At 52.8% G+C, this 27,058-nt stretch overlaps 2 protein-coding genes across 9 annotated transcripts; both read left to right on the top strand.

Moving 5' to 3' along the window:
• Positions 1–55: 55 nt before the first annotated feature.
• On the top strand, positions 56–10,138 carry rph3aa (rabphilin 3A homolog (mouse), a). Of its 6 annotated transcripts, none has more exons than XM_088435517.1 (15): positions 56–144; positions 613–2,166; positions 5,582–5,725; positions 6,383–6,515; positions 6,668–6,745; positions 6,823–7,030; positions 7,499–7,621; positions 7,693–7,772; positions 8,168–8,242; positions 8,482–8,591; positions 8,669–8,795; positions 9,056–9,329; positions 9,405–9,486; positions 9,593–9,689; positions 9,756–10,138. In XM_088435517.1, the coding sequence occupies exons 2-15, from the start codon at positions 2,054–2,056 to the stop codon at positions 10,092–10,094; spliced, it is 1,983 nt and encodes a 660-aa protein (XP_088291643.1). In that variant the 5' UTR covers positions 56–144; positions 613–2,053; the 3' UTR covers positions 10,095–10,138. The 6 variants fall into 6 exon arrangements, with proteins under 6 accessions (XP_088291643.1, XP_088291648.1, XP_088291647.1 ...); XM_088435522.1 differs by having other exon boundaries at positions 73–2,166; positions 9,056–9,109; positions 9,178–9,329; positions 9,593–9,668; positions 9,756–10,044; XM_088435521.1 differs by having other exon boundaries at positions 73–2,166; positions 9,056–9,109; positions 9,178–9,329; positions 9,756–10,044.
• A 724-nt stretch (positions 10,139–10,862) lies between these two features.
• On the top strand, positions 10,863–27,031 carry ttc28 (tetratricopeptide repeat domain 28). 3 transcript variants are annotated; one of them, XM_088435514.1, is made up of 32 exons: positions 10,863–11,108; positions 11,594–11,884; positions 14,145–14,292; positions 14,367–14,639; positions 14,720–14,850; positions 15,045–15,266; positions 15,602–15,790; positions 16,002–16,098; positions 16,529–16,725; positions 16,791–16,944; positions 17,018–17,189; positions 17,266–17,434; positions 17,512–17,672; positions 17,767–18,255; positions 18,324–18,516; positions 18,599–18,932; positions 19,005–19,114; positions 19,182–19,311; positions 19,565–19,792; positions 19,869–20,001; positions 20,707–20,847; positions 21,296–21,413; positions 21,713–22,314; positions 22,383–22,630; positions 23,255–23,379; positions 23,457–23,534; positions 23,801–23,954; positions 24,031–24,107; positions 24,430–24,559; positions 24,632–24,739; positions 25,110–25,584; positions 25,784–27,031. In XM_088435514.1, the coding sequence occupies exons 1-32, from the start codon at positions 10,872–10,874 to the stop codon at positions 26,700–26,702; spliced, it is 7,233 nt and encodes a 2,410-aa protein (XP_088291640.1). In that variant the 5' UTR covers positions 10,863–10,871; the 3' UTR covers positions 26,703–27,031. The 3 variants fall into 3 exon arrangements, with proteins under 3 accessions (XP_088291640.1, XP_088291642.1, XP_088291641.1); XM_088435516.1 differs by lacking the exon at positions 25,784–27,031 and having other exon boundaries at positions 22,436–22,630; positions 25,110–25,257; XM_088435515.1 differs by lacking the exons at positions 10,863–11,108; positions 11,594–11,884; positions 14,145–14,292; positions 14,367–14,639 and having other exon boundaries at positions 14,808–14,850; positions 15,065–15,266.
• The last annotated feature ends 27 nt before the right edge of the window (positions 27,032–27,058 follow it).

The raw sequence follows: 27,058 nt of genomic DNA, 5'->3' as shown, positions 1-27,058 counted from the left end.
TCTCATACAAACTTGACTGCTTATTCCGCACGTTTAATCACCTCGCAAAAGGGATGGCGTCTCGTTCAACCGCGGACACGTGACCTAGAGGCGCGTGCGTGCCTCAACCGTCTGGGATGTCTGGACGTAATCAAAAGAACGCAGGTACTGAGAAGAATGTTTGCTAATCATCGCTTATGCATTTCAGTTGCCTGTTTTTGTGCCATTTGCAAAAACAAGTCCAAATGTTGACTGCAGCGTTTGCGTTTTAGGCATTTTCGGGGAACCTTTTCATCCAAATGTGACCCCAATTTCCCCAAAAGGTCACTTTAGACCTAATTGGACAAACGTTGATGAAGACGATCGAAGGAGGGGGAAAAAAACCCAGCGGTCGATCGCGTTTCCCGTTGACGTTTCCCGATGAGAACAGATGTGAAGCGCTAATGGGATTTTGCGGCTAATCCAGTTAGCATTGTGAAAAGGTCTCTTAGGGTGCCCGACATTTTGCCTTGTTGACCGTTTGAATGTTTTGTTCCGCCATAATCCAGTTGAAATGCTAACCTTCCCACACTGGCATCGTCCTAAATGTGTCTCCTTCAATCCTAGAGAGATTTTTGCTTTTTGCTTTTTGAGTCAGAGCCACCGAAGGACGCAGGCGGCGCGGCGGCGAAGCCCAGGGCCCGGATGCGACGTGATTCCTTCTGACATGTCGGCGCGCACACCTCATTTAGTTGCCATTTAGCCATCAGTCATCTCCGGCGTGTCACTCGTGTGTCGCTTTCGCCTACTCCCTCCTCGTCGGCTGATTTATTGACGGAACGCTAATTTAATTTTTTTGCCGTTTTGCGATTTGTATTTATTTGGCGGTCTTTAGATGTTGCAAATTCAAGAGTTGGTTTCAGGTGGTGGATTTTCAAAAGAGCGAAAAGCCTATTTTGGGGATCGCTTTCCTTTTTGTCGAAAGGCGCTCATCTCAAGTCATATCTGCCGAGTGCTTTTAGTGCGCCGAGCGCGATGGCCGACGGCCGCGGGTGATCGAGCGCGGCGACCTCATAGCGTGGCGGGCGGCCGGCCCGTCCTCTTTGCTTTGTGCGCGTCTTGTGTTGACGGAATGCAAGCAGCTGCTCGGCCTCGGGCGCCCCGCCCCAACGAGCGCTAAAATAGACTGCAAAAGTGGCACGAAGCGCGCAGGCCTCAAAATTCATGCTCACTTTACAATATCGTGTGTGTGTGTGTGTGTGTGTGTGTGTGTGTGTATATATATATATATTAATCTCACTTTTTTGATAATTTTACAAATAATGAATAAACATGTATTTTATTCATTACAGATTATTTTAAACGGATAGAAATGGAAAGGTATGATGTTTTATTTTTTTTTGTAAGGTTTCTCTGTTTAATCTCCAGCCAAAGTTTATGTGCAGGGGCAGAGTTACATGGTGGCCAGGGCTTTTTTGACCGACTGAACCATTTGATGCTGGAAACAAAAAAGGTATCGTGATTTTTTTTTTTTTAGGGCTTTGTGCAGGTTGCAGGTTAGTCTTGAACAGGGAAAAAATAAAGTGCCTGAAATAAATTAAAAAATGATTTAAACTAGAAACATTTTTGATCAACTCAATCCAAAAAAAAATGTTAAAACTGTCGATAATTATACATGTAAATTTAGGTGGAACATTAACACAGGAGCACCAATATCTTCAACATTTTAACCTGAAGAAAACAATATTAAATAGTTTGCAGGGTTTTTTTTTTTTTAAACACACTAATCGTTAACGTGATTTTCGCAAAAATAAAAATAAAATAAAAAGTTGACTTGCACGGACTTTGACAATGAGAGCGTCACAGCACCACCCAGTGCCTTGGAGTTGCAAAAGCGACGCGTGTTTCCCGGGTTCATACGCGTCCCCCTATTTGAGAAGGGCTACTTCATATACATGTACTGTATCCGTAAAGGTTGTGCCTTTGCTTTTGATTGGACGGGCGAGTTGACAGCGCCAACACCCCGCCCGTGACATCCCGGGGAAATAACGCGGAGCCGGCGAGAGCTCCCGCGGTCGGGGTTCCCCTTGACGAGATGCGAGAGGACGCAAAGTCGGCGCGAGCCCGGGAGGACCGGGGGGAGGAGCCAGAGGAGAAGGCCGGCCCGCCCGCCCGCCCTCGCGTCCTATGGAGCCGACGCTTTGACAGGTGAGCGCCGCTCTCTTTTCTTCCTCTCATCTCATCTCATCCTCATCCTCATCGCTTCGATTCGACACTATCAACTATCGGATTAGGTTGCGGCAAACCAGTGAGTGGATGAATGCAATCTTATGTCATATTCCTTCTTTTTAATCATGAAAAATATTGTTCTAATTAATATTTTAAATGTCACATGATACTGTTAATATGTAGAAAATATACATAAGTATTCAAACATTTTGTGCTAAATTGATGAATTTCAGTATGACAAAAAGGATGTTATTAAAACAAACAACTTAATATTACATATATAATGTTATACTTAAATATCAGTCCTTTTTTTTGCTAAATTGATGAATTTCAGTGTGGCAAAAAGAATAAAGTTATTCAAATGAACAACAAAGTAGTTATTACAAATATAATACACATACATATGATTCAAACATTTTGAAAGAATCTATGTATTGAGTTAGAATATACATTTTTGGAGACATGAGCCTCATTTTGTGAAAACGTATCACAAATGCTGAATTGTGTATGGCCATAAGACCTTTTAATAATGAAACATTGAATATGTTAGTGTCATAAATAATTGGTCAATCATTTAGAATATTCTGAGAAATATTTCAAATGAAACTGAGAAGTGATGCGTACATATTTCCAGTGAAAAGGGGAAGAATTTAAGATGTCTGTGTTCTTTGTGCGTTTGTTTTCCTGCTTGTTCTTGTTAGTCCCGGAACAGAAACAAAAATGAGAACTGGATGTCATTTTACGGTGGAATGGAATATTGTTGATTTTTTTTTTTTTAATTTATTTCCTTTTTTTTCTAAATCAGTGTGTTTTTGTTCATGTACCTGCACTGAGGACATAATATTTCAACTTGATTTTGACATGAATTTCTTTGCATTAACGGACATGTGTCCCATTAGTCATCTTAGCAGATGCAAACTTTATGCTAACTAAGCACCGCTATCTTCGCACCTACAAGCATATTCAAAATGAAAACTTAGCAAGTAACATGCTATCTTAGCTCCCACAAAGCAAAAAGCTAGCTTGTAACCATGGTTTTTTTATAGTTCCTGTTGACAGCATGGAATTATTTGAGTGCAAACGTTGATCTACGCCAAGCTATGCTAACTTACACAAAACGTATTCATAATAAGCTAGCGGTACCTATGTTGCTTTTCGTGGGCCTTGTCCGCCTTGTCGCCGCAAAGAATGTGATGTGATGTCGGAGCGCAAGCTTGATGAAATCATGCTAAGCTACGCTAGCTTGTTGCCCACAGGATATCTAAGGAAGAAAAATAAATAGCGCCGATGTACGTTTTTCCAGCTCTAGGCGCCGTTTCTCACGTTATATAAGGTCGCGCTCGGCGGCGACCTCATAAGCCAACGTCGGGGCAGCGGGTTCGGCTCGACGATCGTTTGCCAAATTTAAGCGAGGGCCGCGGAGGGGATGGCGCCGCGGGGTCGAGGGAGGGGAGGACGACGCGGCCGCACGGTAAAGACTAAACGCTTTTGGCGGCGCGGAGGAGGAGGAAGCCGGCGAACACTTTCCGATAAAAGAACCGCAACGGCGTTAAACTCAAGCTAGCCAAGGATGAGGAGTGATGACGAGGAACAAAGTGTTCGTGATCGATTATTAGTCCTCGCTGTGGTTATCGATCCTCCCGCCCGCCGCTTCCCATGGGCCTTGCGGGCCCGTTCTTGAGTTCTTGAGCCTTCGCCACAAACACACGCTGCAGCTTGCGCTAACCTTGCCGGCTTCAATTCGAGCCAACACGCAAGAAGAAATGGCGGGAAAAGCTCCTTTCAGCGCGTGGGTGCGTCTTGCTCTTTTTGAGCGCCCCATCAAGCTCAAATCTTTGCTTGCTCTTCCATGAGCGTGGCTTGGACTCGGTTTGGCATTCAAGCAAGCCCCCCCCACCCCCCACCCCCGCCCTGACGGCGGTTTAGTCACAATGCCGAGCGGCGAAGATGCCGGACGCCAGTCGTCACGGCAATAAAACCTCGAGCATTAAGACGCGGCGCCGGACGACGGCGGTCATCGCGATGACGATGCTCAATGGATGATTCTTCTTAAGCGGTGACGCGGGACCACAGCGTCAGTCATGTGACGATGTCAAGATGCCGGATGAAAGTCACACGATAAGGACAGGATTGAATCGCTCACGCCGCTTTTCGATGACGGCTATTATACTGAGAACGCCGGGTGTAAAACGAGAACGGCGGGCGAGCGGAGAAGCCGGCGGGCGAGCAAAGTCGAACGCTAATGCAAAATGACGTGGCTTGAGCGAAGACGCCGGACGGCGCGGGTCAAACGGCTGTGCGGGACCACGTCCGTTAAAAGACGTGGCCCTTAATGTATCGGGGGGGGGGGGGGGCGTTAGCAAAGTGACACATGGTAATAATGTACACGTATGAGGTCGCGATGACCGCCGAGTGAGGATGAGGACGTAAATCAGGACGTAACGACCACGCGTCTTTGGGGGGACGTGTGTCCGCGTAGGACGTTCCGCATGACTTTGTGGTAGCGCGCAAATACCGTATACTGCATTTGGCGTCCACCGAGCAACGTGTAAAGCGCAAGTATTCCATTTGGGGCCGACGAAAAGATGAAATAAGTTCATGGCCGTGTAGGTTCAATTTTTTCCTCCGCGTTTCAGTTATGAATGTATTTATGGCAAGAAAAATGTTGACATTTTGATATGCTACATATCGCAGGTGTGGAGCGCCAGTTCTCTGTCAAACACGACGGATTCAAATGATTAGGCTCATTTTCGAGGCCCTGCAGAGTTTGCCCATAAGCTATTTCGATTCATTCGTTCATTTGAATCAGGTGTGTTGGGGAGGGGAAAACCGGAACACATGCAGGAAGGCGGCCCTCAAGCACCTATGGTAAAAAGGTTCTTTTCAAAACTTTTTAAAATAGGCTGTTGGGTTGGTAGTGCAAGAAATACAGTACTCTAATCCTTTTGAGTCCCGCAAAAGTGAAACACGCGCATGCATGCGGGTGCGCGCGCGCGCGAGAGCGGCTGACATCTTTCGCCACCTCACACACACGTGTCGGTGGAAGTTGCGCACAGGGGCGCGCCCTGACATTTAGCGACTGGAGGAGGCGGGAAAAGGATGAAGGTCAGCGAAACGTCAAGCGAGCCGGGAGCCGAACGGTTTCACGGAGGCGACCCCGAAGGCGATGACGACGGTCGCGATGGCGCCCAACGCCGCGACCCCCTCGCCCAAACTCATTTCATCCCAAAGACGTAGTTCACGTCCTAACGGCGGGAAAGTATTTAAGGAGGGCCTGAAAATAGCCACGGCGAGGGCGAGCGGGAAGCACGCCAGAAAAGTCTAGAATCTCCAATGTCATGACTTGCGTAGGTCGCGCCCGGACGTTTGAGGGCATGTGAACTTTGCTTTGAAGGCGGGACAGGATGACGAGCAGGTGCGGCCCCGCCCCTCCCCTCCGCGCCGCCGACGACCAGCTGACCGACGAGGAGAAGCGGATCATCAACGATGTGCTGGCCCGCGCCGCCAAGATGGACGCCGCGGAGCAGCAACGCATACAGTCAGATCCTCGTCGTCATTCATTCATCCATCCATCATCATGCGCCATCGTCTGTATCGCGCATTCATCCATCCATCCGTCATCAATTACTCCGTCTTGTATTTATGTATTCATCCATCCGTCATTCATTTGTCCATCATTCTTCATCCATTCACTCCATCGTCACGCAATCTATCCATCATGCATTCATTTGTCATCTGTCTAACAGCCACTCATTCATTCATTTGTTCATTCATACATCACTCATCATGAATATATCCATCGCGCATTTGTCCATCGTCATTCATTCATCCATTCATCCCATCATCGTGCAAGCTAATCATCAAGCAATATCCATCATGCATTCATTTAGCTTCATTCATTCATTTATCCGTCATCAAAGTATGCTTTCACCCGTCGTGCATTCATGTGTCTTCGTTCATTCATCCATCGATCCATCACCAAGGTATTTCTTCATCCATCATGCATTTATTCATCCATTTATGTCATGCTTTCGTCCATCTATCATTGTTTCACTGTCATGTATTCATACGCATGTGTCAATCATGCTTTCGTGCGTCCATCGTCACCGTCCTTTCATCCGTCCGTCCGTCACGTAATTTCTTAACGGGCGCGATGATGTCACTGCTTTGTGTGTGTCGCGTGCGCGCGACACAGCGTCCTGCGGGCCCGTCTGGAGGACGCTCAGAGGACGGCGCGCGGAGACGGCCTCTCGGCCTGCCTGCTCTGCGGCGCCGCTCTGGGGGCGGGCGGCGGTGGCGCGCCCGCCCCTTGCGCCCGCTGCGGGAAGGTACGGCGACATGGCAAAATCCATCTCCCTTTGAAACCTTTATTGACCATTTTCTATTGACTAAATGCTAATAGCGTCACGTTTTTTTTTCCTGTAATTCTTTCAAATAACTTGTCATATTGTGTGTCTGTGTCCGTCGTTGCGCGTGGCAGCAAGTGTGCAGCGAGTGCGCGGCGCAAAGCGGCTGGGCGCCGGCCCGCTTGTGTTCCATCTGCAAACAACGGCAAGAAGTGAGCCGGCGCCGCCCGCCCGTCGCCCCCTGACCTCCGTCCGGCTCAACGGGTCTTGCGCTCGCCCCGCCTCGCAGGTGCAAAAGCGTTCCGGAGCCTGGTTCTTTCAGGGACGAGCCCCCGCCGCCCTTCCGGACCCGATGCCGCTATCCCCGACGCCAGCCGCCGGCCCGGATGCCGCCGGCCCGGATGCCGCCGGCCCGGATGCCGCCGGCCCGGATGCCGCCGGCCCGGATGCCGCCGACGGAACCGCGGAAGTTCCGCCGCCGCCGCCTCATCAGCATGGTAGGAAGCAGCAGTACTCGGTAGCTCAAACGCTATCACGGTAATTTCAGGAACTGGTTATTTTCGAATTAAGAGCAAACGAACTGGAACGTGAAGAAAAACTGATGCTTGATTGTATTTTCGTGACGAAATTACAAGTTAGCTCGTCTCATTTGATGTCATGATGGAAACAGCTTGGTTTTCTTTACAAATTAAGAGTAAATTATTTTGAACATGAAGCTACTTGTTCCTATGTTGTAAAAATATTGTGTCGCAAAATCCCATTTCATAATATTTGCAAAATATTATGTCAGCACATCTAATTTCATGTCATGACGGGAACAGTTAGGTTTTCTTTTCGAATTAAGAGCAAATGAAATTGAACATGAAGCAACTTGTTGCGATATTGGTCTTTTCCGGACTCGTTTGCAAAACGTTACTCCCGATGTTTGAAAATATGATTCATTTGAGTGTGTTGTTTTGTTGAAGCGCCGCGTCACCCGTCGACGGAGGAAAAGGGAGCACCGGCCTCGAGCGCAACCAAGGAGCGAGACGACGCCGGCTTGAACCCGGACCCGGACTCGGACTCGGACTCGGACTCGGACGACGCAAGTGAGAGCGCCGTTTGCGGCTCCGCTTTGGGCGTCCTGCCGGTCTCACGTCGCTTTTTTTGTGACGCCAAGCCACGCTGGGATGCTTGGAGTTCAGTCTGCTCTACGAGCCCGAGCGCCACCAGCTGCGCTGTCGCGTCATCAAGGCCAAGGTGCGCACACCTTTTTCCTTTTCTCAATTTTATTGAAACATCCAAGGAAAATATCATCCCGAACAATTAATAAACAACGCACAAGGAAGGAAGACAAAAGGCTTTAGATTGTTATTGTTTGCGAGGAGAACGGACGGATGGCAGATTTCACGTTATGCGCCAAATTCTTCCGTAAAGCATCCACGGGGAGATTTTGTCCATTTTCCTCTTGTGCAGATTCCTAATTAGAAGTAATCACTTTGAAATTTCACGCCGAGAACATTTACTAAACAACGCACGAGGAGGGAAGACTAGGGACTTACGTCTAAACCCACATGATCAAAAAGAAAAGCCAAAGGACTTTTAATGACTTGAAGACGTTCTTTCTGATTGCTGCGCGTTTGAACCGGCGTCAGGGCTTAAAGCCGATGGACTCCAACGGGCTGTCGGACCCTTACGTCAAGCTGCACCTGCTTCCGGGCGCCAGTAAGGTACCCGCCCGCCCCGTCGCCGTAGCAACCCTAGCCTAGCTTGCGGAGATCCGATGAGGAGCCTACATACAAGTGCTGGTGGGGCACCGGGAACCAGCGGATGACGCTGATTCAGGCAGACAGACGGACGTGTAGCAAGTTAGCTAGCTAAACAGACATGTAGCCGCTAGCTAGCTAGCTAGCTAGCTGGCTAGAGATCGATTGTGGGTCCCGCTTGTGTCTGTGCCTCGGCGTTGCAGTCCAACAAGCTTCGCACCAAGACTTTGAAGAACACCCTGAATCCCGCGTGGAACGAGACGCTGGTCTATCACGGCATCACCCAGGAGGAGATGTCCCGAAAAACTTTACGGTACGCCCGCCTTTCCTTTCCTCGCTCGCGGGATGAATGAATGATCCGCGTCGACGGCGTCCCCGTCTCACCTTCAGGCTGTCGGTGAACGACGAGGACAAGTTCGGACGCAACGATTTCATCGGGGAGACGCGAGTGGCGCTCAAGAGGCTCAAGTTCGACCAGGAGAAGAAATTTAACGTTTGCTTGGAGAGGGTCCTTCCGGTAAGATCGATTCGGGACTGTGTCGACGTGACGTGAGGAGTTTCATCGAGGCGAATAGTAGCATCTGCTGGCATCCGGTTTCGACCAACTTCCTTTCTTTGACGCCACCCTACCGGCTGTTAAGAACGCGGTCGTGGGTTTTGACCGCCAAGGCGCAGTTCCCAACGACAGCCGGCAGATGGCGGTGTTTCTTTTTTAAACTCTGTACTGCGCGTAGTTTGTTCCACTCCGCTGTGTCTTTCTTTCCTTTCTTCCGCGAGGTGAGAAAAGCGGTCGGCGGGCAATCCCGAGGAATGGCGCTCTACGAGGACGACGTAAGAAACGCGCGATTGACGGCGAGCACGAGAGAGCGCGGAAGGCGCGCGCGTGTGTTTGCGCGCAGGCGGAGGAGGGCGAGGAGGCGGAGGAGCGCGGCCGCATCCTGGTGTCGCTCCGCTACGACAGCGCGCGAGGCCGTCTGCTTGTGGGCGTGGTCCGATGCGCCCACCTGGCCGCCATGGACGCCAACGGATACTCCGACCCTTTCGTCAAAGTGTACGCCAGGCGCGAGCGCGCGCGCGCGTCTTCATCCTGTCGCCTCGACGCTTGCGTGGTCTCGGCCGGCCGCAGGTGTCTCAAGCCCGACGCGGGGAAGAAGGCCAAGCGCAAGACGCACGTCAAGAAGAAGACGCTCAATCCCGAGTTCCACGAGGTGAGCGATGCGATTCAATGGAAAGGACGATGAAAGAGTGAATAAATGCGCCCGAATAGATTTGCGAGTGAGTAAATGGAGCGTATGAATGCACGAACGCTTGCAGGAGTTCGCTTATGAAATCGAGCACGGCGAGCTGGCCAAGAAGACGCTGGACATTTCCGTGTGGGACCACGACATGGGCAAGTCCAACGACTTCATCGGTGAGCCTGGCGGTAGCGCGGCCGCCCGCCGCCGCCGGCTAACGGGCTGACGGCGTTGGGGCGCAGGCGGCTGCCGGCTGGGCGTCCAGGCGCGAGGCGACCGCCTCAAGCACTGGTACGAATGTCTCAAGAACAAAGACCGGAAGATCGAACGCTGGCATCTTCTGCTGGACGACGGCGGAGGCTTTGACGACTGAGGGGGACGCGCCCTCGTCCCCGCCCCTCGCCCCGCCGTTTTGCCTCGACCTACCCCGGGGAACGGCGCCAGGACTTCCGTCCGCCCGTCCGGCGTCCCTTGGTCTTGCGGACGCATGTGGTCTTGCGGTCTCAATAAAAAAAAAAACATTGTCCCGAAGACGCTGCGCTCACACGACTCGTCATCCAATCGGCAAAGCCGATGGATAGCAAATGCGACGACTTACGAACGACGCGCGTAGTCAAAGTAGCGGCCATTGGACAGCACCCGCTTCTCCGGTCAACAAAATAATACAAGCGGCCATCGCCATTAATCCTGAAACATTATTAGTACTTGTAAAACTATTCGAAAAAATTCAGCATTTTACATTACACTTTACATTACAAAGTCGTCTCGCGGTCCAGAATCGGCCCGCGGACCTCGCGTTTGACACCGCCGCCCTAGAAAGTTCAAATCCAGACACACATTGAGATAAGTGAGTTTGTACAATAGCGTATTAGCTAGTTTGTTATTCAGAGTTCATCAATGTTGTTCTGTGAATGATTTAGTAGGATAGCGGGTTAGCTAGTACAATAGTTACTTAGCCATTTATTGCGTTGGGGTTAGAACTAGTGCGTTAGATATATATAGAGAGCGAGTCACTTACTGATTGATTGAAGTTGTTGGTGAGAATTGCGTAGATTAATTCTAAAATTGCGTGCTATGCAAGTTATTGAGTGTTTTCAGTCATTTGAGTGTAGGTAGAAATGGACTTTGGTTTAGTGTTTGAATTTTGAGGAAGATGTACAGGAGCCAAGTGGCGGGAATCGCTCATTTCAACTTGAAGCGTAAAAAAGCCTTAAAAACCAACAACCTCATCAATCTGATACATTCACGTCATTATTTGACACAATAGCCACACTTTTACGCCGGTATCTTTCTGATCCTAACCATCACCAAAAACAAAAGGCTTAAGTAACGTCACCACCTGCTGGACATGCGGTAGAATGCAGCTGCTGCGTGCACTATTTTTCGCCGCTCAAGTGACGTCACCGACCGGACCGGTACACGCACGGACTCGCGCGCACGCACAGAGGAAGGAGCGAGGCGAGGAGGTGAACTCCGGCAAACATGGCGAGTTCGGACGGTACTCGGGGAGGATTGGACGTTCCGCCCCGAAGTCCGGCCACTGCGATCGAGCGCGGAGGTTGACGGAAACTTGCCCGAGTTCCCGGGAGAACAAGGTGAGGACTTCGGAAGTCCCAAAAAGTTCGGATTGAGCCAAAAAAGTTAGCGGGACAATTTCGAGATGCTTTCATTGACTTTTTTAAAGTCCAGTAATGTTCATTTCGTGGTCTATTTGGTTGTTTTTTTTTTTTTTTTTTGACGTTGGCGTTTTGTTTGTTTCCTCCTGTGGATGTATAACCATGCAGGATTTGTGACGTCACAATCCAGAAAACAATTTCTTGTGGAAGCTTCACAACTGCGCGTGAGTCACGAGGACTACATCATAACAAAATACAAAAAAGTGAGCCAAAATAGGCCATTACCTTTTTTTTGTATGCTTTAATATCGCGCACCAAAAAGCCAGAGTCGGGTCAAAAATTCTTCTCATTTTAGTTCTCTTTTGTCAAATTAGTGGCAAGATGTCCTCCCGTCCACTAGGGGGCCCACCATGTTTTTGACCACATAATGACAAGTCTTAAAAGCGGACCTCTCCCCTCCTCAGCTGTCCTTCGCCGGGCGTTCCCTCCTCTCCTCGGCCGGCATGAGCAAAGGGGCGGGGCCGACGGCCGGCGGCGACGCCGACACGTGGGACGGCGTCCGCGCCTGCCAGCGGGCCTGCCAGCGGGGGGACTTGGCCCTGGCGGCGCGTCTGTGCACGGAGGCCCTGGCGGCCGACCCGCTCAACTGCGTGGTGTACAGCACCCGCTCGGCGGCCCACCTGGGCTTGGGCCGCTACCGCCGGGCCCTGCGCGACGCCAACAAAGCCCGAGACATCAACCCCAAGTGGACGCAGGTGACGTCTCTCCCGAGTCCCCGCGCACCTTTAGCCCAAATTCTCAGGCTGCGGCTTGCGCTCCGTAGATGGCGCCCGAGGGCATCGTCGAAGTAAGTCGAGGAGCTTCGCGTAGACAAATGCGGCGCTTTGCCGCCGTCTTGCGGCACCTCGGCCCGACTTGAGGAGTTTCACTCGGGCAAACGTAGCACTTTGCCGCCGCACGGCGAAGGACCCGTGTCGAAGTGAGTTGAGGCGTTTCATCGGGATGCAATTATTTCGCGCCATCTCCGGATTGAAGTGACTTGAGGAATCGTGCCGAGGAGCCGTGTTGAAATTTGCCAGTTCCGTTTTGCCAAAAGTAATAGTTTCTCGCAGAACCGCGTTGAAATGAAGCTGAAGAGTTTCAATCCATTTAGACAAAAGTGGTGCTCCGGGGCCAGCTCGTGCCAGCTCGGTGTCAAGGATGCCGTCGTGGATTCGCCAGTTTCGTTTCGACAAAATAGAACTTTGCCGTATGTTAATTAGCCCCCGAAGCCACAAAATATCAACTCACTAGATATTGTTATAAATCATACCGCTTTCTATTGTGGTCATCATCCTAGCGAAATTCCATGTTCGACGATAGCTGTTACAAACCAAACCAAATATTTAGCATCTGTGGCAAAGTGTCAAATAGGCGTCGAGAAATGTTGTCAATATTCTTTCATGTTATTGTGACGCAAATGTCAGAATAATGACATTAAAAAATAAACACTGAGGGAGACACAAACATCACATAAGTGCATCCAAAGTGGCCTGAGTGCGTGTGCGTTTGTGTCCGTGTGTGTCAGGGAAACTTAACTTCCTTCCTTTGTGACACAGAATGGACGGAAGTGCCTGTGTGTGTGTGTGTGTGTTTTTTTACTCTGGCGTTCGGCCTTGGTTCTTGAAGACAATAACAGAAGCTCTGTTTCTTTGTGTGTGTGTGTGTTTCCAAAGTTTCCACTTAACTTCTTCCTATTGACTTTTCTCACACACACCTACACACGCTTTTCTATCACAGTGGGCACAATGCCTTCCCTAGCCCATAAGCTTAAGCATCTCCTAAACTCAAATTCCAATTCCAAGCTGTACTCTAAAAGCTTGTTTTGACCCTCGAAAAGAATGCTTCTCACATGTCCAGGAGGTCCCCACAAAGACTGCAAAACCTACGGTTTGCAGCAGAAAGCAAGAGCACTCACACACATGCGCACACAGCCGGTTCCAGGAACAGAGGGGCGCGTACCTCCTTTGCGTGTCTTCACCCTCAAAAAGACATCCCTGCCAAAATGGCCCCCACAAGTCCAAGAAGTCCCCACAAACACCGTAAAACCTATCATTTGGGCCCCGCCGTGGAGCAAGAGCGCGCACACACACACACACACAGCTTGCCATGGGAACAGAGGGGCGCGGCCCGCGTTCCTCGTTTTGTGTGGAGAGCGGGCCGTCGGACGGAGCCGCTTGGGGCCCCGCCCTGTCATTAGCGGCGGCCCGGTCCCACGCGGCACGAGATTAGAAAGCGTTTTTGCCGGCCGGCCCGGGCGGGGCGGGGCGGGGCGGCTCCACCGCGTCGCGGCTCACCGGGATCGCGGCGGACTCTCGGACATTCCGGTGGCGCTCAAGCGCGTTGGTCCGGCCGGCCTGAACTGAGCCGGACGGGATCCGTTGCCAGCATAAGACTACCTTTGAAATGTCGAATAAGAATTGATGATTAAAAACAAGAATCCCCCACCCCCGCCCCATGACGTCGGCGCGATCCCGTCGGCCGATCGGAGCTCACGCGAGCTTCGCTTTGACCCCGGGTGAGACTTTTCCGTAACGTGACCTCTAAGCCCTGCGCGTTTGGAGAAAGGGATAAGGCAAGGGGAGGAGTCAGAGTATGCAGGCGGCCTATCGGGTTTCAGAGCGCGTCCTGAGCGAGCGCCGGCGGACGTCGGGCAAACGAAGGAGCGGGTGACGCGGCGGCGTAGCGGGCGCACGGCGACGCCAACTTGTGGTATCCGCGTCGCCGTCGGGCCGACATGATGAAGTGGCAGCCCCGCAGGAAGGTGAGCCCGATTTCCGCTCGCTTCCCGAACAAGAAGACGTCCGGGCAGCCCTCGAGATTTGACGCGGGGCCGCCGATCCCACTGAAGGCTTTCTCATGCCGTGACGGGAAGGATCCATTTTTCTTTTGAACACGAAGCGACTTTTTCATCCAAAAAGGCTTCGCAACGCACCGAGGGTTCGTCCGTGATTATTTTGCTTTCACGCTGCGCAGGCTTACTTCCGCCAAGCGGTGGCGCTGCAGCACCTGGGTCGCCACGCAGACGCCCTGGCGGCCTTCGCCTCGGGCGTGGCCCAGGACCCCAAGAGTCTGCAGCTTCTGGCGGGCTTGGTGGAGGCGGCCATGAAGTCGCCCCTCCGAGGTAAGCCCGCCCCCGATTCGAGCGCCGGGCGCCCGAGCTGAGCGCCACCTTGCCCGTGCGACCCAAACCTCCAGATTGCGTGGAGCCCGCCTACCGGCAGCTGCGGGCCTTGAAGCTGGAGCGCAGCCCCTTCATGGTGGTGTCGCTGGTCGGCCAGGAGTTGCTGACGCGCGGCTTCCACGCCGCCGCCGCCGAGACGTTGGAGGCGGCGCTGCGGATCGGCACGTGCTCGCTGAAGATGCGCGGCTCGGTCTTCTCGGCGCTCGGTGCCGCCTACTGGTCGCTGGGCCGCATAGACCGGAGCCTGGCTTACATGCGGCAGGACCTAGACGTGGCCCGTACCTTAGGTCAGTGTCTGGTCCAAGATCTTTCGCCGGCGTTCAGCGTGGCAAGACGGCGAACGCGAACCTCCGCATCTTGTCCGCAGGAGACCAAGCGGGAGAATGCCGTGCCCACGGCAACCTTGGCTCCGCCCTCTTCTCCAAAGGCAGCTACCGAGAGGCGTTGGCCAATCACAGGCAACAACTGATTTTGGCAATGAAGCTGAAGCGCAAAGAGGTTTGCCGTCGCGCTTCGGCGTCGACGAGGCTGCCGCGCCGTGCAGCGCCTACTGGCATACGGCTAATTTAGCTGCTAATGCATTTAATTTGCTCGTTTCATAAAGAATTTCCTTGATCGTTCCGGAAAGTAGCTCGAGATAGCATAACTAGCATGCTAGTCTGTGCTATTTACGAGTGACGTTCTGACCTCAGGCGGCGTCGGACGCCCTCAGCGGTTTGGGCCACGTGTACACAGCCATCGGCGATTACCCCAATGCGCTAGCGAGCCACAAACAGTGCGTGGCGCTGGCCAGACAAAATGGCCGCCGGCTCACCGAGGCCCGCCAGTTGGGCGACATGGGCGCTGTCTACACTGCTATGGGGGATGTCGCCAGCGCCATGCGTTGCCACCAGCAACACTTGGACATCGCCAAGGTGAGACTCACCAACACAAAGTCACTTGCTCAAAAGACACCTCACAAACCAAAAGTTCTGATGTTTATTGGAAATACATGGTTAGGCCTTTGGTGAAAACAAACCCAATGACAGAAGGTCCTGGTTTCAAGTAATCCTAAAGGAAGGCTCTCTTCTGGAGAGAAGGTTCAGAAGGTTGTAGTCCCTGGTGTAGCAGTCCCAAGTCTAGTCTGGACCTAACAGAAGGCACGGGTCCCAAAGGCTTTACTACATACTAGTCTGAAGAGAATTGTCAAGGTCAGGACCAATAGCGACAAGTTGTGTTCGTATCTGAATTAGCCGCCATCTCTCCTTAGAGTTTGGAAAACCAACGCGAGGAGGCTCGGGCCTACAGCAACCTGGGCAGCGCCTACCACGCTCAGCGTGACTATGACAAAGCCGCGTGGTACCACGACCGGGTGCTGAAGTCGGCTCAGGAGCTCGGAGACCGCACCGTGGAGATGAGGGCCTTCGCCGGCCTCGGACACGCCGCCCGAGGCATGCAGGTCGGTTCTTTCGGCGGTTTTCGAGGACACGTTCTCCGATATTCTAATCGGGCCTTCCGGGTCAAGGCCAGGCCGACTGCTATTTTTTCAAGGAATTAAAGTTCCGATAGCAGAAGAAAAAACTCAAAAATCAAAATTCTAAAATCATAATATATTACCCGAGTATTCCCAATCCTAACCATTCGAGAGTAAGGTCTTTGCGGTCGCTCAGGACCTGGACGGGGCGCTGCGCTATCACCAACGTCAACTGCAAATTGCAGAGGAGCTGCAGGACGCGGCGGCTCGAGGACGAGCGTCTTCCAACCTGGGTAGGCCGTTCTTTCACACTTCAAATGGTCGGCACAGATCCCCTTACGCGCTGCTCATTCGGTGTCAACGTGACTCCTGCTTCAGCCCATCATGCTCATCTTTTATTCACGAGGTTTCAATTTCTACGCCATCACCGAAACTTAGCAAATGGTCGACTTCAATTCATGAGATGTCACTTGACTCCAAAAACAGTAATGTATGTTTACGTTTCAAGTTTTTGGTTGCTCGTGTTGTAGCCAAGACCACACCAACCAAGACTAAGAAATTATCAAGACCAGAAGGTAAAAATGCAGAGGCAAGACCAAGGCGTTTGAAGGTCTTTTGATTGATTCTGAGAGAAGAGCGAAAGCCTTAAAAAGTGCAGTTGAGAGCAAGACCGTTTTGTAAAAGTACAACCCGAACAGCAGCTGAAGGTTTGCTCCACCTCAGGCATCATCCATCAGATGCGAGGCGACTACCAAGTTGCATTGAAGCTCCACAAGGCTCACCTGACGTGCGCCCAGGAGCTGGGTGACTACGGCGCGCAGGGGAGGGCCTACGGCAACATGGGCAATGCCTACCACGCCCTGGGCCTCTACGAGCAAGCCGTGGGTTTCCACCGGCAGGAACTCAACATCTCCCTGGAGGTGACGCCCCTCGGAAAGAGAGACTTTCCCCAGCCATAGTCGGTGACCGACCGTGTGTGCACCAGGTGAATGACAGAGCGTCCCAGGCCTCCACCCACGGCAACCTGGCGGTGGCCTACCAGTCGCTGGGCTCTCCAGAGCGGGCCATTCAACACTATCTGCAGCACCTAAGCATCTCACGGGAGCTCCGGGATGTTCAAAGTGAAGCCAGAGCTCTAGGTAAGCCAGACACCGTCGTCAACGACCGTCTTGTGACGTTTCCCGGTCTTCCATTTTGTCTTCCGTCTTGTAGCAAACTTGGGCAACTTCCACTGCAGCCGAGGTGAGCACGAGCAGGCCTTGCCCTACTACCAGCAGTACCTGCTTCTGGCTCCCGGCCTCCAGGACCTGGAGGGCGAAGGAAAGGTTTGCCACAACCTGGCCTATGCCCACTTCTGCCTGGGACAGTACCAAGATGCCGCCAGGTCAGAAGTTCACTTCCCAATGTTTAAAAATGTACTTTCCTTCTATAACACGCTTGCTTTCCTTTTTCCCTCCCAGATACTACAAGCAGGATCTTGCTTTGGCCAAAGACCTGCAGGACAAACTGGCCCAGGCCAAAGCCTACTGTAACCTGGGCCTGGCCCACAAAGCCTTAGGGGAGTTCAGCAGAGCTCAAGAATGCCAGAAACAGCTGCTCCAGATAGCCCAAACTTTGGACAACACGCAGGTAAAGTAGGTGGTCATGTTGGAGTCCTCAAAAAAGTGGGGCACCTTCCAAAGGTAGACCTTGTGCTGTGTTTCTAGGCTATCTTCAGGGCTTTGGGCAACCTCGGAGATGTCAGCGTTTGTCGGGGGGATCTTCAGGGAGCCGCCAGCTTCCACCAGCAGCAGTTAACTTTAGCACAGGAGCTCACGGATCAGAAGATGGAGGCGGATGCCTACTCAGCTCTAGGATCAGTTCGCAGGTGGAAAATTGAATAAAGACCTGTAACATCATCCATTTTATTCCTGGCTGAGCTATCTCTAACTGGAATGACATCACATTTCATCCTCTCTCAGGTTGCTGGGCCAGCTGGACACATCCTTGTCCTTCCACAGCCAGGAGCTGACCCTGCGCAAGGATCTGGGCGACCGCGACGGGGAGTGCCGCGCTTTGGGTCGCCTGGCCGGCGTGCACATGGCTCTGGGAGACTATGACACCACCCTGCAGTGCTACGAGGCTCAGCTGGACCTGGCGCAAGGGCTGGGGGACACCCGCCTGGAGGCACAGGTCCACGGAAATGTGGGCATCACCAAGATGAACATGGGCCACTTGGAAGAGGCCTTGGGCTTCTTGGAGCAGCAGCTGGCCGTGTTGCAACGGCTGAGTTCCAGGGAGGCTGCCCTGGATCGGGGGAAGGCCTACGGGAACCTCGCAGACTGTTACCAGGCCCTGGGAGACTTTAAGGAGGCCATCCGCTGCTATGAGCAGGCCCTGATGGTGGCTCAGAGTCTCAAGCAAATTCAGGATCAGGAGAAAGCCTACAGAGGACTTGCCAATGCTCACAGGTACCTTTCAATGCATTTTTGCATGGATGGCTGCACGAGGGTTAGAACCTTTCCCTTTTTTTATACAGGTCAGTGGGTAACCTGCAGCAAGCGTTGGTGTGCTTGGAGAAGAGGCTGGTGGTGGCCCACGAGCTGAGTGGGGCCGAAAGCGGGAAGGCCCAAGCGTACGGCGAGCTGGGCGCCCTTCACAGCCAGTTGGGAAACTATGAGCAGGCCTTGTCCTGCCTGGAGCGCCAACTTGACTATGCTCACTCGGCCGGGGTGATCAGCGCTCCCGTTGTACCACCTAGTGCACCTAAAATCCTGGCTCCAGAAATGATATCGATCCCATTTTCCCCATCAGGATAAATCCCTGGAAGCGGAGGCCAGCGACATGCTAGGCGAAGTTTATCAGTTGATGTCCGATTACGAGACGGCGCGACAGTGGCACCAACGAGCCGTGGACATGGCGGAGCAGACGGGATGCGTGAGGAGCCAAACCCGAGCCTACGGAAACCTGGGAACCACCTACGAAGCTCTAGGCAACTATGAGAGGGCTCTGGCTTTCCAGGAGCAGCACCTCAGCATGGCGGCGCAGACCAACGACTTTGTGGCCAAAACGCTGGCCTATGGCAGCCTGGGAAGGATACACCACGCGCTGGGCAACTACACGCAGGCCGTCATGTACCTGCAGGAGGGTGAGGGACGCCACGGCGAGACATCCCAGCCTCTGCTGTCCCCTTTCCAAATTCACTTTGGACCATTTTCAGGTCTTCGCTTGGCCGAGCAGTCGGCTCGCAGAGAAGACGAGGCCAAGCTACGCCATCGCCTAGGCTTATCTCTGTGGGCTGCTGAAAACCTGGAGGGAGCCCGGCACCAGGTCTGGAGACATGGGCGGAAAAGGTTTTATTTGAAAGGGTGCCAAGTGATTGCTCCATCTGTTTCAGCTGCACAGAGCATCGCTTCTCTTTGAGAACACTCGTCGCGAGGAGCAGCACAGTCCAGACGAAAAGCACACCCTCTTTGACCTGCAGACGGACTCCTACCGGGCTCTCCAGAACGTCCTGGTCAGACTGGGTAAGCCGTGAGAGCAGGAAAATCTGGTCCAGAATATGTCTAGGCGCTTCTAGACGGTCCTAACTTCCAAAAGTCTTGGTCTCGTCTTGATTTCGAGTCCCTCGACCGCCAAAAGCCTTGTCTTTAATTTTGGATCTTGATTTCCATCCATGACGACGATCTCCTGACGATAGCCTGCTCTCCGTTTGCTACCTGGTTTTTAACCGGGGACTCGCTTTACTTGAGCCACTATTTTTTGACTCTTTGTTCACAGGCCGCCATGAGGAGGCGCTGACCATAGCGGAGCAAGGTCGAAGGCGAAACTTCACTGACCTACTGGTTGAACATCAGAAAGTAAACCGGGAGTCAGCAGGCCGGGACCAGTGTTCCCCAGTTACAGTGGAGGACATCCTGGAGACGGTCAACTCTCAGAAGGCCATGGTGTTGTACTTCTCTTTGGCGGGAAGCTTCCTGTACAGCTGGCTGCTGGTTCCTGGCTCAGGTAGCGAAAGAGTTCACGCGTGAAGTGCTCCTCTTCCCTTTTCCAAAATCTCACCGCAAGTGTCTTGACGCCGCAGCCATCGTCAAGTTCAACCAGGTTTGTCTTGGAGTTGATGCGCTGGAGTTCCAAAAGGATGGTGGTCCCCTACCTCTGGAGCAGTATGTCTTCAACGTCAGAGAGGCTCTGGGAGTTGACGGAAACCTCAGCAGGTAAAACAGGAGCAGTCACGCAACTTGGAACAATTGAAGGGCTGTCGTTGTTTTCAATTTTCTGTATATTTTGTAACAGAATTCTTTATCATCATGGTAGTTTTTATTTGGTGGTTCCCTAACCCTAACCCACTTTGACACATAGGTGTCAAACTCCAGGCCTCGAGGGCCGGTATCCTGCATGTTTTTGATCCTTATCTTTGACGCACCTGATTCAAATGATTAGCATCATTTTTATGCTCCTGCAAAGCTTGCTAATGAGCCAGTCATTTGAATCAGGTATGTTGGGAGAGAAAAGCGGAAAACATGCAGGACTAGAGTTTGACCCCTATGGGATTCACCTGTGGAAAATGTAATATAATTTTCATCCTGACTGTGGAACGGTGGACCAGTTCTACACGCCGGGTCCTGCCGGTTTGCCTGAGCTTTGTGGACTCTGATGGCCCCTCGGGGAGTCCTTTGAGTTTGGGGTAACGGACCCCCGGAACGGACTTTTTTTTCACCATTGGTGTTGGGGTTAGGTCCTCATTGGTGGGAGTAAGTTGAAGAAGGAGATAATCCCTCTAAATTTACTGGTTGATTAACATCGCTAATGGCTGAGCACTTTTTCCCCAGGGCCCAAAAAGATGTGGGTCTAACACTAAGTGCTGCATTTGGATAGATTTCTAGAGATCGCAACGAGTGAGCAGCAATATTCCCTTGCAGGGATAACGTAGGCAGCGAGGCGGAAAGCGAGGACGGAGATGTTCCCAAGCGACATATTGACGAGCTTGACGACAAAACGAGCTACGATGACGACACCAGTGGCTACCTGCACATGGAGTCCAGGAACAACATCTTCAACAGGTGCCCCCTCCCCTGAGCAGCTATCTTAGTATGTTAATCTAGCAAGCGAGCTCGCCAACTTGGCATGATAGCAAATTGCTCGCAGAAAGGGTTAGCTGTTAGCCTGCTTGAATGTAACTGTACGTTGATGGACTTCTATTATTAGCTTGCGAAATGGTTTACCTGTTAGCCCTAGGCCTGTTTTACTGCAATTGTTTGTATATATTGATGAAATTTGCCGTGAGCTTGCAGAAGAGATTAGCTATTAGCTGTTAGCCTCTTTTACTGCAACATTGATGAGACTGTGCTGTGAGCTTGCAGAGGATTAGCTGTTAGCAGTTAGCCTGTTTGAATGTTATTGTACCTCGAGGGAGTTCAGGCTGTTAACTCGCGAAAGGCTTTAGCTGTTAGCCTTTAGCTTGTTTTACTGCAACTGTTTGTGTGTTTTTTATTCCTTGTCGGCGAACAGAAGCTGTGGCAGCGTTTCTCCGGTCAAGGACGGCTCGCCTTCTCCTTCCCGCTGGTCGGATATCAAACTTTCTTCTCTCTGCGCTCTTTACGACTTGCTCATCGGGCCGATGGAAGCGGTATGTTGACCCATGCGGGGAACTAAGAGTTCTCACATTGATAAGTGTTCAAATCTATCAGACCGGCTCACCAAACCCCAGCAGTTCAAGCGAACCCATGTTAGGAACCACTGGTATCAATTAAAAGTGCAAGTATTTCCCTCTTGAGTAGTCAGTGATATCAGTACCAAGTACCGGTACCACTGGAGGTTTTGATAAACAATAATCCCATAGCTTGCCATCGGTACGCTTCTACCCCTAAGACATAGATAGAGTTCTGAGAAAAAAAAGTCACAATTGTTTTATATGTGTTGCATCAGACCCTGCTGCACGGAAGCGGTCCGATAGGCGAACAGCGGCAGCTGGTTCTGGTCCTGGATCGCGACTTGTACCTGGTGCCCTTCGCCTCGCTCAAAAGCGGCTCGTCCGATGAGTTCCTCTACCAGAGGTTCAATCTGCTTTGCGTGCCATCGCTAGCTAGCCTACGCGCTTCCGGGAGGCCTCCCCCCGCCTGCTGGGATGCCGGCTCGCCTGCCGCCGTGCTCGGGGCGCCCCACCCGCCACAGGGGCCGCTGTCTTCAGCCCGGGATGAGGCTCTGAGTCTTGGAGAGCAGCTGGGGTGCCGCCCGCTCACCGGCTCCGACGCCACCAAGGAACGGGCCGTGGGCGCCCTCACAGGGGCGCAGTGCGTTCACTTTGCCACGCCCATATCTTGCAAGCACGCCGCCCTGGTGCTCTCCCCCGGCCGGGGGGAGGAAGACGGCTGGCGGAGCGCGGCGTCAAGCGAGAGGCGGCGCCGTGGGGGAAAGAGTCCTGGCGAGGACGTCGACAGTGTTGGTGAGAATGCGCCGCTCGGGGACTTCCTCCTCACTGCGGCGGACATCTCGGAACTCAAGCTGAGTGCCAAGCTGGTGGTCCTCAGGTTCGTTCTGACTCTTACTGATTAGGGTATCGAATTACGGTTTTGACAGGCTGCTTCTCGTCCGGCAGGCTGTACCCTGAGTGCGGCACGCGCGTGACAAGCGACTGCTTGCTGGGCCTAGGCGCAGCCTTGCTGTCGGCTGGCGCGCGATGCGTGTGCGTGTCGCTGTGGCCCACGCCTCCGCCCGCCGCCAAACTCTTCATGCGGACCTTCTACTCGGCCCTGCTGGACGGCGCCCCCTCCAGCGCCGCGCTCAATGTCGCCATGAGGACGCTCCACAGCAGCGAGGACTTTGCACACCCCTCCAACTGGGCAGGTGACCAAGCCCGACATTGGCAACCCTACCCCTGGCTTGAAAGCCCAACTTTAACTTTTTTTTTTTTTAACCCCTGACCCAAAACACTAATTCTAGCTCAATTCTCAGAATCAAAACCTTATACAGGTGACTTGAAACACTTGTTTGGAACCTTGATTCTTCTGTGACACATTAAGCTTGTCTTGAAACCTTACTTTCATACCCGTGTTTTTCTGTGACACCTCCACCTTGGCTACGTTGATACCCTATTACGTTTATGACACCCCGACTCCGACTTGAAGCGTCACTTTGTAACCCTGACCCTCCTTTGACCCCCTAACCTCGCTTTCAAACCTTTCTTTGAAAGCTTAATCATTCTGTGACACCTTAAGCTTTGCTTGAACCGCGACGTTGATCCCCTCATGCTTTTTTGCCATGCTGACCGGAAATGTGACTTTGTAACCGTTCCCCTCCTTCGCCAAACCTAACCTCGGTCGGAAACCTTACTTCGATACCCTCATCTTTCCGCGACGCCTCAACCTCGTCTTGAAACTTGACTTTGATAAGCGTGCCCTTGCCACGGGTGGCGCTTGGGCCGAACGCGAAGCCCTTTCTTAGATGGCGCGGTGTTTTGAAACGCCTCAGGCTACCTGGCGCTGGGCGGGGACGTCAAGCTCACCGGGCCCGAGTGCGCTCTACGCCAGGCCTTGGCGGAGGTCCTGCGGAGCGCCCAAGGGGCCAGGGACGCCCTGAGGGTGTTGCTGCACCTGGTGAGGAGTCGGGCCCGCCACATGGCACCTGGGCTGGCGCCATGGTGTTGGAGGTGTTTTGTGGCACGTGCACGCAGGTGGAGAAATCGTTGCAACGCATGGAGAGCGGGCGAAGCAACCCCATGTACACGTCGCAGCAAAGTGTGCACAACAAGGTGTCTCTTCCTGGCGTTGTTTTTGGTTTTTGTTTGATCTGTTTGTGTTTATTCAGTTGTGTGTTTCTCGTTTGTGTATCTGTTTTTGCGTATGTGTGGTTGGGATTGGGTTTGTGTGTGTTTGTGTTTTAGTGTGTGAATTCGTGTGTGCGTGTTTTTTTTTTGTTTATGGACATTTGTGACTATTGCATTTGCATCTTTCTGGTTTGTGTTGATGTGTGGGGTTTTTTTTTTGCTCGTATCCTTGTGTGCGTGTTCCGGACAAGGTGGGCGGCGCGAGCGGCTGGCGGCAGCTTCTGTCGGCGTTGGGCTTCCGTCTGGAGGCGGGGCGCGGCGGCCTCCCCGCCGCCGTCTTCTTTCCCACGCGAGACCCCGGGCGACGTCTGCAAGGCTGCAGTCTGGCCATGCAGGCCCTGCTCGGTACGCGGGCCGGGCTAGGGGGCCCCGGGCTTGGCGACGGGCCCGGTTTCTGACCTGCCTTTTGTGTGTTGTTGAGGTCTGAGCACGGCGGCTTTTCAGGCTCTTTGCAAACTGCTGTCAGCGCCTCAAGCGGCAGAGCATCTCATACGCAAGGTAACCGACGCTCCCGTTTGCGTTGCATTGACTTTCTTTAAGCAGCCTCAGCACAGACGTGCTTTGCGGTAACTTTTCTCTTCCCTTCGTATCCTTCTCCGCATCTTTCCTTATAGAAACAGTTTTCATTAAGCATCCCTTGAGTATCCTTCTTAATGACTTTCTTGAAGTATCCTTCTCAGTGACTTTCCCTATGTCTCCTTTTGAATTACTTTCCCTTTAGCATCCTTGACAATTTGAGTATCTTTGCAAGCAACTTTCCTCAAATGTCCTCCATAATGACTTTCCTTGAATACCCTTGACAATGACGTTCCTCCCACAGCTCCACCAGGTGCTGCTGCAGCTGCAGCCAGGCGACGGCGAGTGCGAGCAATCGTCCGCCGCTGTCCGAACGTCCCTGGGCGTGCATGTTTGGAGGGTGCCGGGCTGCCACGAGTTCCTCGCCGCTCTCGGTAGAAAACAACACGAAGGAAAACCGAAAGGCGGGGATGGAATGACGGGCGGTCATGATGTGTGCTTGCCAGGGTTCGACCTGTGCGAAGTGGGTCCTCAGGATGTTGTGTTGAAGACGGGGAAGCAGGCCAGCAGGCGCCTCATCCATTTCGCCCTCCAGTCGCTCCTGGCACTCTTTGGTGAGGTGCCCCCAACTGATCACACTTGACACAGAATGGGCATAAATGACAATAATTGACAATTCCAGGTTGACGGGGAACCAATCAAATAAGGCTACCACCAATACAGTTTGGCAGAAACCAATTGGGTTTAGTATCTGTGTGAAAGGGGGTTGCCTCTATGTAAACTGTCAACAATTGAGATTGCGAGGTCCCCGACCCAAATTTCCGATCATGATTGTCCAGGTTGGTAATCAATCCACTGTGACTCAAAAAGATTGATCATGCAGGAGACCAATCAAGTTTAGTCGGCAACCCAGCCAGCATATTGACCGGGGAAACTCTGGACGCGGCGGCCAATCCGGTCGTTTCGTGTTGTGTCCCGTTTCAGACTCGGCGGCTCTTCCCAATTGTGCCAGCGTCTACAGCTCCTCCTCTCTGGAATCTCTGTCGGCCTCGCCGCCGGCGCCTCGCCGCCCGTCTTTTCCCGCCTCGCCGCCACGTCCGTCCTTCCCGGACGCTCCGTGCAGCGACGCCGTCTCCGTCTACAGCCTCAGCTCGCTGGCCTCCTCCCTCAGCTTCTTGGCGCGGCCCGAGCCGGCGGGAAGCGACGTGGTCAGCCAGTGCTCGCGAACGCAGGAGGGGGCGGGCACGCCCGGCCGCTCCAGGAGAATGACCGATCGGCGAAAAGCGGAGGCGGGCGATGAGGACTACCAGGGCTACGCCATCATTAGCAGCGAGCCTCTGAGGCCGGAGGAGCGTGAGCCGCCGCCGGCGGGACACCAGCAGACCGGGTCGGCGCCGGCATCTCCCAAAAAAGCGCCGCCTCCGAAGGTTCCCGCCAAGCCCAAACTCAAACAGGAAATGTGAGTTTTCAACTTGCCACAGAATACTTTGTAAAATTACTTCGGCGGTAATTGACTCGGGTAGTGCTTCCGTTCGGCATTTCCTCCCATTCCTTTTGGGATATCTTTCAGCCAAATGTAAAAATGTCCTTTGGATTGATTGAAGAACCGCTTACACGCCTTTAGACCCATCTCATTGGTTCCAATTTCTTTTTTGTAGTTGGTTTCCTCGGAGCGCGATGGCCCGGAAAGGGAAGATGAGCCGCTCCCAGTCGGAGCACTCCGGCTCGGGGGCCGGCAGCGGCGCCGAGTCCCAGGAGGAGCGGAGCATGCCGGCGGGACAACTGGACCCCCAGGAGCTGGCTCGCAAGATCCTGGAGGAGACCCAGGGTCACATGCGAGCCGTGGAGAGCCTGCAGAGGGCCCCTGGCCGGCGCTCTCTCTCCACGCCCACCACGCCCATTCTGAGCAGGGGGGCGCGTTCCTTTCAGCCCTCGGAGACCAGCGCCTTCAGCAGACCCCCAAGTAGGACCGCTCTCAGTCCTCTCTCGCCCAGACCGCCGTGCCGCTCCTCATCACTGCAGAGGCTGCCTCCGCCCTCGTCTGCCAAACATCTCTCCTTACCAGGCGGAGAGTCTCACCAGAAAGCTCCCACCGCCAGTGAGTTCCACCTGAAGATACCTGACAGAGAGTCCCAGCCCAAAGCAAAAGGGTCCCAGCTCCAAACTTCACCGGCCGTTGAAACCCGTCTCAAACCCGGCATTGAGTCCCGCCTCAAAGCTTGGCCCGGGAGCAGGCCCTTCCTAGAAGCACCTAGCACCGAGTCCCGGCTCCAAGGCTCTCCTGCCCCATCCCCGTCCCCTTTGAGCGTCCCTCGCTCCAAAAGCTTCAAGGCGGCCCGCCAGCACGAAGCCGCGGCCCCGACCAGCCTTCTCCCGGAAAAGAAAATGAGCAGGGTGCAGAAAGACATTCTGGGTTTGCTGGACCTCTCGCCGCGACATCGGCCCGGCGAAAGTCCGGACCGTTCCAGCAGTGTGGACGCCAAAGCCCCCCCTGCCTCCAAACCTTCCAAACGTGTCAAATTTCCTGCTGGATACAAATTTCTTGCGGGGCATTTTTTCCCCTCTTCTAAGTGTTGACATCGGCACCTTCCCGGTTGCCGTGCTGACTGAGTGAGGCTGATGTTGTGAGAAGGTTGCAGTAAGTCAGATGTGACGAGAAAGCCTTGGTTTCCTGGCAACAAATGTTGGTGTGTGTGAAGTGGACAAGAAAGAAATTTAGTGACGGTTTTATTATTTGATAGAAGCTATAAATATATATGTAAAAATGTATACAGTATGTAAATGGATTCACTTATAAGAATCCAATTTCTCATTTACTACGATTCATAAGTGATTTGTCCTGAAATTGATGTTATGAAAAAAATGGTTTCATCTTATTTTATACTATTAAGAATTTTTTTGTGGAAAAAGGCATTTTTGTTAATATCCAAAAT

The sequence above is a fragment of the Hippichthys cyanospilos genome, chromosome 15 (assembly GCF_059441005.1).
Source record: "Hippichthys cyanospilos isolate Australia breed blue-spotted pipefish chromosome 15, RoL_Hcya_1.0, whole genome shotgun sequence".
NCBI lineage: Eukaryota > Metazoa > Chordata > Actinopteri > Syngnathiformes > Syngnathidae > Hippichthys > Hippichthys cyanospilos.
This window is presented reverse-complemented; position numbering and strand designations above follow the sequence as displayed.

Excerpts from the sequence above, each read along its gene's own strand:
- rph3aa (XM_088435517.1), top strand. The coding sequence starts at position 2,054 with ATGCGAGAGGACGCAAAGTCGGCGCGAGCCCGGGAGGACCGGGGGGAG. Across the intron at positions 7,031-7,498 it reads GCCGCCGCCTCATCAGCATG|CGCCGCGTCACCCGTCGACG; the intron begins GTAGGAAGCAGC and ends GTTTTGTTGAAG. Across the intron at positions 9,690-9,755 it reads CAAGTCCAACGACTTCATCG|GCGGCTGCCGGCTGGGCGTC; the intron begins GTGAGCCTGGCG and ends GTTGGGGCGCAG.
- ttc28 (XM_088435514.1), top strand. The coding sequence starts at position 10,872 with ATGCAGCTGCTGCGTGCACTATTTTTCGCCGCTCAAGTGACGTCACCG. Across the intron at positions 11,885-14,144 it reads TCAACCCCAAGTGGACGCAG|GCTTACTTCCGCCAAGCGGT; the intron begins GTGACGTCTCTC and ends CACGCTGCGCAG. Across the intron at positions 21,414-21,712 it reads TCATCGGGCCGATGGAAGCG|ACCCTGCTGCACGGAAGCGG; the intron begins GTATGTTGACCC and ends GTGTTGCATCAG.